This window comes from Meriones unguiculatus, chromosome 1 (genome assembly GCF_030254825.1).
Source record: "Meriones unguiculatus strain TT.TT164.6M chromosome 1, Bangor_MerUng_6.1, whole genome shotgun sequence".
NCBI classification, from domain to species: Eukaryota; Metazoa; Chordata; class Mammalia; order Rodentia; family Muridae; genus Meriones; species Meriones unguiculatus.
Window position 1 is genome coordinate 194,151,469 of NC_083349.1, and position 12,514 is coordinate 194,163,982.

Consider the following 12,514-nt stretch of genomic DNA (forward strand, 5'->3'; position numbering starts at 1 on the left):
TTTATATACTATATTCCTAGCTCCCCAGTCTAACCCCCTTCCCTGTAGAAATCCCAAGCAACTGTGCAAAAAGGGCAATGTTAGTTCATAGGGAATGTGGAAGTTTAGTTTTTCATCATGCACAGAAATAGGCCAGAATACACTGAAATTCCCAAGGTCACTCATATCCTTACGCCAGGAAGGCCAAAGGGAAGTGAAAGAACAGACTTAAAACCTGGCAAAAGCAAACTATCTCAGGGCTGGCAGTCTTCACCCACTTAGCTATCTCCCTCACGTGTACTCTGTACTTACAAACACCAAAGGCTAGTTCAGTGAAGAATCTTATAGAGCTGCTTTCCAAGAAAGCCCTGGGCTACCCAGTAAGGTGTTCAGATTGGGCAAGCACAGCTGGGCAACTGCTTGGTCAAGGGCAGGTCACTCCAGTTTTTTCAATTTCAATTTACCAGTGAAGCAGGATTAATGACAATAATCTCTTGTGTCTATCCACATGCTTTTCCATCTGTCCCTCATTTTACCTTAGAATAACCTTCTAAAGTAGAAAAGTCACCCCACCCAAGATGGAAGAAACTGAGATTCAAGCCTTGTAATTTCTAAAACCTAGTCTGGCTTGCATTATACTAATACACTATTTGCTAATATTTTGGCAAAGTGACCCAAAAATCCACAATAGTTGAAACAGCAAACCCAACTCAAATGCAGCAGTCCACTGGGCCCTAGAGAGATGTCAGTATGTGCACTACCTCTGCTTTGTAGAAGCAGGTGGTAAGGTGTCCCTGAGAAGGCTGAGAGCGTGGCACAACAACAGGTGAACACCCACAGGCTTTCACAGTGTACAAAGAGAAGAGATGCCATGCAGCACGGATCTGCACTATACATACCTAATTCAAAGGTAGCCCCATGAGCTGTCATACTCCATGTGCTTGACCTTCTCCCTTTGGTCACCATCACAGAGAATTCATATAGCGTATTTGGCTTTAAACCAGTAACCAAATAGCTTAAAGTTGTTGCATTTGCATTCTGGAAAAGTAGGAATCAAGAACTTTAAACCAAGAGAACAGCACTGATTAGCTTTCTTCACTCAAGGCAAACGCTCGCTCAGTACCTTGTACTTGGTGTTTGCTGGGATGTTGGTCTTCCACCGGACTGTGTAGTAGCGGGAGTCTGTAATCTTCTGGTGTTTGGGCAGGGAGTTGTCCGCCCATGTGATCCTTACGGTGTCATGGCTCAGAATGGAAGCCTGAACTCCCACTGGAGGCATCATGGGAGTGGGATCTGGCACTGGAGTGTATGGAGCATTAATAACAAATAAATCAACTTCAGAAGTGTCTGGGTAAAAAGTAATTAAGAAAGGGAGGTGACATTTTAACATAAACAAAAATAAAAGGGAATGTAATGGAATATAATGGAATGAAAAATGAGAAACGGAGAAAAAGAAAGAAAATCCAGAGTTAATAGACAGCCCTCATTTATTCAGAAGAATACTTCTACTGTATGTATGTGTGTGTGTGTGTGTGTGTGTGTGTTTTAAGGAAAAATTGCAGGAAAATGTTAAGCAAATTAGTACTTAACTATACTGTCAACCATACTCTGAATATACTCTAAAAATAAAATAACTGAGTGATCATGTTAACATATAAATACTTGAATTTTTTCTAATTACCTGAAAATATTACCTGCTGCCAAAAAAGGATAAGAAAACAAAAACTGCTCTTAAAACCCAGAGTATAATTTCTGAACAAGCAATATAAAGCTCATGGTCTATGTGACATTCTAGTAAATATGGCTGCATCTTGGGACATGAGTTATTAGTACCCATCATTGAATGTGTGAAGATTCGTCTCTCAAAGCTGAACGTCTGTGGGTAAGCCAATTTAGATTTGCTGATATCGTGAGTGTAGAGGAAGTAGAGAAATGGCTCATAGATGAATCTATCCAAAGACTCCTGTTTCTTAAGAGAAAGTAAACTGATGCCATGTTGAACCGTCTGTACTTTCTCTAGGAGTCAGAATGAGGTAGTGAACAAGTCCCCATGAGTTAAGGAAAATGCCATGAATATCATAGATCCAAGTGGCATAGCACTGACGAATTTTAGAGATCACAGTACTTGTTCGATGAAGGAGAGAATGTACTTGAGCTATGTTTTATGCAGCCATCACACTCTTTATTATAAAACAGAGGCCAGAGTGAGTGAAAAAAAAAAAAAAAGGTCGCTAAGGACTACAGCTAGAGTTCAGTACAGCAGGACCTCTGGGTCTTTCCAACTCCTAGCCAGGTTTTCTAAAAACACATACTCATTTATTTTAAAAGTTCAGGTATTAAATGTTGTTTCCCCATATAGTTATAGTAACTGGTTTTATATATAACTAAAAATCTAAATTGACAAAGTCAATTAACAAAGTCTGAAAGACTAACATGCCAGTCTTCCTGTATGTATTTCCTGCACAATGAATAGTGACAGTAAAGAGGCTACAGGGCTTTGTCCTAAGACCACCAGAATACATACTAATTAGTTACAGATAATGAACCTTCAGATGCAGAAATAATTATCAGTCTTTAAGGAACATCTTATATGTGCCAACTCTTGAGTAAAATAACTATTGTCAAATGGCTTAAAAGCATTTCTTTGTATATTCATAATATTTCTGCATTCTTAAACCACATGAAAAAAATAATTGTTTTTCTATTGTAGTCCAATTTAAGAAGGTAAAGGTCACTTTTTTAATATTTTTTTCTGGAACACTGAAACTATTTTTCACAGAACTTGCAAGTTATAGGTACACAGAGCAAAACTATCAAACAAGAGCAACAACACTGGTACGAAGCAGAAGCTTTGAGACAGAACTATCTTTCAATAAGAACACCGTCAAATCCGTACAGTTAGTTACTTAAAGCATCCTGAAGACAGCTTACAATACTGACTCAAAGCTGTGGTCAACAAAAGCTGTGGTCAATAAATGGAGAAATGCTTTTATAAAAAGAAATCCCTTTGTATTTAGGACTCTTTAAAATGATGTCTGAGTATTTTGTTCACATGTGTGTATGTGCACCATGTGTGAGCTAGGTGCTCTGAGAGGACAGAGGAAAGAGTTGATTCCTGAAACTGGAGCTATGGATGTGTCTGAGCCACCACGAAGGTACTGGGAATGCAATCCAGGTCTTCTGAAGAACACGCGCTCTTTACCACTGAGCCATCTCACCAGTTCTAGGACTGTTAAAAAGTTCACAACTCTATTATACTGACATCAATAAATTTTCTCATTCAGATCTAAGTCAGGAGTTTTATAGCAGTACAGAAATTTTACATTTATATTGTTTTGGAGATATGTAAATATAAAGACAATAGTGATTACTGACTTGTTATAATAAATATAACTGATCAAATGGGTAGTGCCCTTGACTTTACCCCTTTATATAAACATGAACTTAACAAAGGGAACAGAAAAAAATGCTTCCCTAAGTAACTCAGATATCTGACTATAAACAAATATTTGCTTCACCAAACATACACACTTATTGCTGTGATGTGCAATCTAAATAATCTTATGGATATATGTGTGTGTGTGTGTGTGTGTGTCTTTCACTTTTCACTCATTGTAGTTATAACATATCTAAAAGATAAAAAATTACTGTTAATTCTCTCAAAACTATGCATTCAGATTCTAACATATTTTTAAAAAGTATACATCTACGGAGAATGACTTACACGGTACACTTAATAGTTTAAAAAAGCAAAACAGGAACCAGCAATTCTGTGCGTAGAAAGCCAGTCCATCACTCATTTCAAGCCTGCGCTCCAGGCTGCCATGTGTTTTTCCTTCATGAACACCCTTCAAGGAGACCCGGGTCGTGCTGCACACAGGCAGCTGGGCAGAGTGCAGACAGGACAGCCTACCTGTGTGAGGCCTGGTCACAGCACTCTCATAGAGGGGGATGCCTTCGCCAACGTTGTTGAATGCTTTCAGAGTGATCACATAATGAGAGCTTGGATCTGAGGGAAAGAAGTCAAAACAGTTTTCAAAATGATTTCTATAGGATTTTATAAAATAAAAGTGTCTATCTAATTGCAGAAAAAATTTAAGAAAGGTTTATAGTTTCTTTTTTTTTTTTTTAACAGGATTACTTATTTTGGGATATGAAGAGACATACAGATAGAAGCACATATAATAAAAACAAAGGTTCTATCAATTTCCTGGGTTTGGTCTTCAGGGTGGATGTGGACTATTCCTCCTCTCCCGGAGTCTACTAAAGTTCAAGGTGTTCACTGTATGATAGAAGGCTTTTGTTGCCAGAGCCTTCAAGTGTAGCTTGAAATCAAACCCCTTCCATCCCTGACCACACAGCTAAGGTAGAGAAACAGGAGATAACTTGAGAGTGCTAAATGTCTTCAACATTCCAGGGACCCTTCTAATCTAGCACAGTTAACGTCTTTGTTAGACATGACATGACCCAGGATTTGACAGCCTAATGGCAATTCTGCATGGAGACTAAGAGAACAATCTAAGGGCAGTAAGTAGTTCTCAAACTGTGGGTTTCGACCCCCAAAGAGCTGCATATCAGAAGATTCAATTCACAACAGCAGCAAAATTACAGTTATGAAGCAGCAGTGGAAATAATTTTATTGTTGGGGGTCACTACGTGAGGAACTCTATTAAAGGGTCGCAGCAGTAAGAAGGTTGAGAAGCACTGCTCCAGAGGATTCGTGTTACAGTCAGAGAGAGGGGATTAAGGAACAGGTGGAACAGCATTCACCTTCACTGAGGGAAGCGGAAGATACTGACATCACATGTCTGATTCAGACAATGTTTAGTATGGGTAACTCCAAAGTTCGTTTCATAAGTAAAAAGGTGGGTTCCTATTCCATTAAATTCTGTGGCAGTTGAACTTCTCCAGGGTGGTCATAGCTTATGTAGCTTATATTACTTCAAAAACTCGAAATTGATTTTTACTTGGTGTTCCATCCACTCTCCACATAAAAAAGGGTAATATATCAAGGCATCTAGTATTCCCATACCAAAGAGAAATAAGAAACGGGGTCAACACAATTTGCTACTTGAGTGGCAAGGAAAAATGACTGGACAACAGAGCCGAGTGTCATTCACTGAGACGGGGACAGAGCCAGAGCAGTCATAACACACAATACTGAGGTTTATTCTAGGCACATTATGCACTCTCTGTACTCCCTCTCATTTGTCTCCTTGGCTTGACTAGCTTGAAAAGGCTATTACCTGCAAACACATCCTTTTAATACAGACATGCCTTTTGGAAACCAGGCCTTTACCTCCGACTCTTTGGCACTTGCTCTGAGATGCCTCAAATCTTTCCTTTTCCTCATGCTCTTTTCTCTACTTCAGACTCCTCCACAGCCCTGTCAATCTTAACGCTCAGGACAGAAGCCTCAGAGGCATTACGACCTCTCTTCCTGGCAAACAATCAAGTCTTGTTGATTCTCCTTCTCAGTATTTCCTCCTTGTTCTCAGTGCTTCTTTGCTGGCCACCTCTGCTCTCTATCGTGAGGATACTTTTTATCCTCTGCCCATACACAGATCAACCTGTCCATTCACAAGGATTTATCCTACACTGGTAACCCCTCCAGTTACATCAGCTCTATCACCCCATTCCTCCTTAGCACTGTAAACATCATCATCATCATCATCATCATCATCATCATCATCATCATCATCATCATCATCTAGGGTTACTGAGACAGGGTATCATGCAGACCTGGCCAGCTCTGAATGTGCTCTGTAGCTAGGCTGGCCTTGAACTCTTGATCTTTCTGCCTCTACTTGACCTCTAGGATTACACCTGCGTGCCACCATGATCAGTTCTCAGAGATTTTTGGATTGTATTGTTTCTATTAGCTGTGTAATGTATGTTTCTTTGCTTTCTCTCTATACAATGTCTGAGACATTGTAGGTGTTCATTAATCATCTGTTAAATGATTAAAAAAAAATCTGGTCAAAGAGAATCAACTCTAGCTTGAAATTTGAGTCAGATGGAATATGTGCTACATCCAGATGCAAATGTCTAGTGGGCAGATGCTTGTATATACGAAGGTCAGAAGAGAGCTTACGGTTGAGGAATAAATTCCTAAATCAACTTCTTCATCTCGGGCTTGCTTCTTCCACTGTTTTATGAATCTTGAATTAAATTAGACTAATAAACACATTTTACTTCAAGCCAAGCAAATTTTGTTTTCCCTGTTTCTCAACACACACACCTCTTTTCTAACGGTCTACTGCTCTCTGCTGCACACTCTACGTTCCTTCTGATCACTTTGCATCATACTAACCTGGTTAACCTTTTCAAGCCCCAAATGGACTTCTTTATGGACTGTTCTATGCACCTTCTTCAGCTTTCCTTTCTCTGAACACACTTCACTTTAGCGACTTCATTGTTTCTTGTGTGTGTGTGTGTGTGTCTTTCACTTTTGTGTGAAAAGCTGTGGTCAACAAATGGAGAAATTTGCTTTGCTTCTCCCCTAGACTGAAAGTTCCAGAAGGCCAAGGACTAAGTCATGACTGAAATGCAAAGGACTTTTATCTTAGAAGTCTCATAAGAGAAAGAGTAGGAGGCTGGTCATCACAGGGAAATTTTTATCCACTGAAAAGCTTTGGTTTTGCTATCCAACACTTGCTTGTAAGATTTCTCATGTAGAGAAGAAGCCTCCTGGGTTCAGCTGATCTGTCTCTCTTTGGAAGGAAAACCAGAAAGTATATTTTGTTTTTGACATTGTATTTATAAACTATTGCTTATTTTCTTCCATAAAAGATCTGGTAACTCATTTGTCAGGCACTTAAAGCTATTCTTAGGAAAGATGTTTACAAAGCAATGGTTTGAATAAAAAAATTCATTAGCAGAGATTATCAATGAAGAGGTAAGTCTTTCAGAGAAATATTAACAATGAAAATACAATTTGGAAAGGTACTTATGCCCACCCAAATCAATTCATTATATTATTACTATTATATTAACTTGAAAAGTAATTTTTATTTGTGTGTGTGCGTGCATATGTGAGCAGTCATGCGCATGCGACAGCACTTGTATGCTGTCAGAAGACAATGTGTCAGGTCGGCTCTCTCCTACCATGTGGTTCCTAGGAATCAAACTCAGATTGTCAGGCTTGGAGGCAAACACCTGTACTGCTGAGTCGTTGTGTGGCTAGTCTTATGACACATACACTAGAGGTATCTGAAAGGAAGAAACCCTCCTTGAGAAAACGCCACCATAAGATCCAGCTGTAAGGCATTTTCTGCATTAGTTATTGATGGCGGAGGGTCCGGCCTAGGACGATTGGTTCCAACCCTGGGCTGACGGTCCCAAGTTCTTTAAGAAGGCAAGCTGACAAGCCATGGGAAACAAGCAAGTAAGCAGCGCCCCTCCACCGTCTCTGCGTCAGCTCTTGCCTCCAGGACTGTGCCCTGTTTGAGTTCCTGTCCTGATTCCTTCAGCGGTAAACAGCAATATGAAAGTGTAGGCTGAGTAAACCCTTTCCTCCCCAACTTGCTGTTGGTAATGTTGTTTTGTTGAAGCAATAGAAACCCTAAGACAGTCATCTTGCTGGTCCATAATTCATTATTATAAGAAAGTAGTATTTCTGATTTTTTGCTTTTAAAATTAACTGTGAGATACAGTTAGCATAAAATAAATGTACTTAAAGAAATAGTAAGTTTTGATAAATTTATATCCCCATGTAATTAATACCTAAGTAGAGAAATTAGGTCATTTAAGTAGCTATGTTCTTAACATCAATTCCTAGTACTTAGGATGAAATCACTGATGATTATTTTTGTCACTGTATTAAGTTTTGCCTGTTTTTAATACCATAAAAACACAACACACTGTATCTGTTTGGCTTTTTTTCAGCACACTTCTTACACTCATTTCTGCTGCTAAGTGTGCTGATAGGCAATTCATTTTAATTACTGAGTAGTTTCCATGACAAAGATATAGTGCAATTTACTATTAGCTAATTGATAGAAATTTACATTATTTCCCTATTGAGGCTCCTGTAAGGATTTTTTTCAAGCCTTTAAGTGGGCATGCGTTTTCGTTTTTCATGGTTAAGTATGAGTGGGATTGCTAAATTATATGGCTAACTTTATAAGAACCCTCTATTTCACACGGTAGTTGTACTATCAGCTTTTTAAACAGCAAATGTGAGAAATCTAGAGGCTATACAGTGGTATTTCACTGCAATTCTCTGCCAACTAATAGTGCTGAGCATCTTTTCACATGCTTGTTTCCCACCTGTATTATCTTCTTTATTGATCACCGTCCATCTTTACTGCCCGCTCAGACGTCTTCTTTCGCACAGCATCTATCTAAACCCTTTACCCATTTGACTGGGTTTTCTTTTTACTGAGTTGTAAAAACTTTTATATAGCCTAGCCTCAAACTCTGTCAAAAATTTGGATAGCTGTTATTTTCTTGGTATCTGTGACTTGCCTTTTCATTTTTATTGATGTCTTCTCAAAAGCAGAAGTTTAAATTTTTGATTAAAGATTGAGTGTAGAGATGGATCAGAAGTTAAGGGCACTGGCCACTCTTGCAGAGGACTAAGGTTAGATTCTCAGCACCTGCATGACAGCTAACAACTGTCTCTAACTCCTATTCTAATGCCCCTTTTGGAATCCAAAAGGGTATCCCAATGCCCTTTTTCTGATCAATGGACACTGCATATAGGTAATGAACAGGTATACATAAAAGCAAAATACCCATACACATAAAAATCTATATTAATTTGTTTAATGAAATGGCTTTGTCAATTAAAAACTTTAAAGCACATTTACTTATTTATTTGTTTATTTGTGTGTACATGCGTGCGTGTGTGGGCCAGAGTTCAGAGGGTGAATTGCAGGAGTTAGTTCTCCCCTGCTGTGGATCCTGGGGGACTGAACTCAGTCTGTCAGCAAGTGCTTTACTCACAGCCATTTCACCGACCCCACTTCATCAATGTTATGGTTTGTGCTATCTTGTTCTTTGAGTGTTCTTGTCCATCCCAAGGTTATAAATAATTTTTCTATGTTTTCTTCTAGAGATTTTATAGTTCAGCTTTTGTATTTAGGTGTTGTCTTGTTTTTGGTATGGTACAGGATAAGAAACCAGGTTTCTTTTCCCACTTCCAAACAGACATTCGGTTATTCCCATGTCCTTAGTTAGAAAGATACCCTTTCCATACTGAATGGCTTCGTTACTTTTGCTAAAAATCAACTGACCATATTAATATTAGGTGCTGATCTATTTCTGGGCTTTGATTCATCCCATTAATGTACAACCTCTAGCTTTGTATCATTATCACACAGAATCTTCATTATTTTAACTTAGTAAGTTATCATCAAGTAGCATGTATTTTCCAACTTTTTCTTTTTCAAAAATAGCTATTTTGGTTTTTTTGCTTTTAAAAATAAATTTTAGAATTAGTTTTTCCAATTTGTATAATAAAAGAGCCTAGTGGAATCTTCCTTAAGAGGCACACTGGTAACAACCTACTATATATATACGCTAAAACTAGTAGGTGAGTTTGATAGAAAACAAGATATTTGCAAAAATCTGAAACATTAATTACAAAAGAAAGTGACAATAAGCGCTGGATATCATCCTGTGTGTCTACTGTGAGACACCAAAAAACCCAACACTGCGTCATTCCTCCCCAAAGTGTGTAAACCCAGGTGTAATACAGAAATGTTAGACAAACTTATTTTGAGGGACATAAATGGCCTGCATATGTATTTTTAAATGTCATTCACCAAGGTCAGGAAACAAAACAAAATAAAACACAGACCTGGCTAATGAGACAAAGGCTAATGAGACATGATAACTATACTCAACACTGATCCTGAAACAGAAAACAGCATTTTTCTTTTGTCATAAAGAACAATGGTGAGAAATATACCAAATATGAAAATTCTACCTTAATTTTAATGTCTTTATTTCAGTAAGTAGGCTATTTAGAACATTTTTAGTAGAATTTCATGTTAAAGTTAATTATTAGTAAGAGTTATGTCTGCAACTGACTTTTGTATGTTTCAGAAGAAATGTATATAAAGGAAAACGAAAAAGGATAAAGGAAATGTGGAAAAATGTTAATGCTGTGTAATCTGGGTGAAGAGTCTAAGAAAAATCTAGAAAAATTCTGTACTCCACAAGTGCCACAATTTTTCTGTAAAATAAAATTATAATGTAATAATTAAAAAAAATCACATGTATGATTATCTCTTCTATTTGGCACACATACCCAAGTTTTCGATGGTGTAATAGCGCTGTTTATAGTCCACTTTGATGGTCTGGGCATGAGGGCTGCCAATGCCATAACCGATGGCATAACCTCGAACCACAATGTTCTGGTTCTCTGGAGGAGTCCAGCTTACCACGATGCTGGTAACAAGTGGACGGACATGAAGAGAGCTAGGCACTTCAGGAACACGAGTTTCTGAGGAGAAAAGAAGAAAAGGAAAATAAGATGTACTTCCTGTAGGATGTTTTCTTACTTTTGGGAAAGGATGTTTAGCTCCTGTCAAAATATTTAGGCTTTTAAGAAATTCCCCCCCCCCCCCGCCTCTTTGAGCCAAGACTTCAAAGAGAACCTACAGCTACAGTGTAGCTATAGCTACAGTAAAATCTGGTCCATGGTTTTATTTTTTTTCTAAGAAGAAAATGAAACCCAAAATCTTGCTTATTCCATTTCCTAAATTCTACAGGCGTAATCACAAAGGTAGAACAACACACAGAAACCTGCTGTCAACAGGCCGATCAAATATCTTAGTACAGCAATGGTACCAATTATTTATTTCTCTAGATAATCAACGATCCAAAACAAGACACTGAAGCCACAACTGATTGCGTTGTTAACTAACAGGTTTTAAAAGGTGGCAGTTTAAGATATCTTTCATGTATATTCATGTATATATTTCATGTATACTCAAGACATAAATTGTTACCTTACTTGAAACATAGAATAAAAATACAGGTCTCTGATGTCCCCAAATCTAGCATTGTCAGTTAAAAAAGCCTACATATAACCATCTGGAGTTAATTATTGAACAAACAGGTGAGAAAAAGTACAATGTCTCCAGGACTCAGGAAAAAGTGAGCTGGAAATCAAATATAGGCACAATCAATGTGGCTAATCCTTACATTTTGGATTATCTTACAGGCCCTGGTAAGAAAAAAACAAACAAACAAACAAACAAACAAACAAAACTCAGCTGTAAATGCCTGTACATTTTGTTGTTCTGAGCCCACTTCTTTGATACTTCTTACCAATGTCTGGAAAACAGCCCCTTTTGGAGCTCTGTTGCTTCACAGGAAGGACAGCAGTACAACATACCAATGCCCACAGACATAAGGCAAAACTCAGTAGCTTTCCAATTGGATTAACCGGCAACAGAACATCCATCATGAGCCATTCCTAAACACTGTTTAATCTCACCATCTAGGTCACTTTCAAAAGTTTCAGCAGACAGCCAATCAGTTGCTGGGCCTGTACCATTGACTGTGAGAGCAGCTACTCGGAAGTTATATTCTGTGCCCCGATCAAGACCTGAGAATCAAACAAGAAACAAGCTGAAACAAGAGCTTTGGAAAACAAGGTTAGTAGTCTTCCATAAAAGAAAACATCTCACCCAACCAACTTCGTTCACATCTTAATAAAATATAAGTTCATAAATAACAAGCAAAATACAATACAGGGTAGCTCTCAGTGTCCATATCACCTAGGAGAAAACAGCAATGACCAACTCTCCCAGGAAATTAGGAGTTTTTGTTTAAGAGCATAAAGGCACCTTTGGGATTATTTAATGCCATCCCTTCAATTTTGTTAAAAAGGAAGCCATGACCAAAGATAGTAAAAAAGTTGTTACAAAGGAACAAAATCAGTTGGCTTCAGAAGACACCAAAACCCAGAAAAGAATGTACAGATGTAATTCCTATCAGGTTACCTCTGTTCTTTGAGACCTGCTATAACCACAGCAGAAATAATTTAGACATCAAATATGACCTAGAAATCTATTTTTCAATAACCAGTTGTCCAAATGTATTTATAGTCAGTAAAAGACAACCCAAATTTTTCTATTATGCAATTCTTTATTTACTACTAGCTTTAATAAAGTGTATGACTTATCAATGCAAAAGCAACAAAGATTCACATATAAGAGTCTACCCACAGAGCAGGACAATATGACCAGCTATGCACCCATTCACACATACATTTTTAGAGCACTTATTTACAAGATACTGAATATTATCCTACCTCTCTCTCTAGCCACATAATTGGGATCTTTAAACGGCAGCATGGCACAGAAACCCCCAAAATTAAGAATGTAATGAACTAGGCTGGGGTGTAAGTTATGCTACAGCTAATGTAGCATAACTGGCATATGCCCTGTATGAGCCATCCTAAATGTTTGCCCACAAAAAGCAAGGACAAAAAGAGAAGCAAATGCTAAGTCCATGTCAATTTACCTCCCCATTAAAAAAACAAAACAAAACAAAACAAAAAACCCAACAACTTACT

General features: G+C 38.0%; 1 protein-coding gene across 11 annotated transcripts in view; it reads right to left on the bottom strand.

Moving 5' to 3' along the window:
- Positions 1-12,514, bottom strand: part of Neo1 (neogenin 1) — a 179,217-nt gene that overhangs the window by 33,186 nt on the left and 133,517 nt on the right. For 7 of the 11 annotated variants that reach the window (XM_060375114.1, XM_060375132.1, XM_060375095.1 and 4 more), the window contains exons 14-18: positions 11,432-11,542; positions 10,238-10,432; positions 3,893-3,988; positions 1,103-1,326; positions 879-1,017 (exon numbers count right to left, since the gene is read on the bottom strand). In XM_060375114.1, coding sequence (XP_060231097.1) covers positions 879-1,017; positions 1,103-1,326; positions 3,893-3,988; positions 10,238-10,432; positions 11,432-11,542 — 765 coding nt within the window. The remainder of the gene's footprint in view (positions 1-878; positions 1,018-1,102; positions 1,327-3,892; positions 3,989-10,237; positions 10,433-11,431; positions 11,543-12,514) is intronic. The other 4 variants (XM_060375121.1, XM_060375138.1, XM_060375105.1 and 1 more) reach the window with 1 other exon arrangement.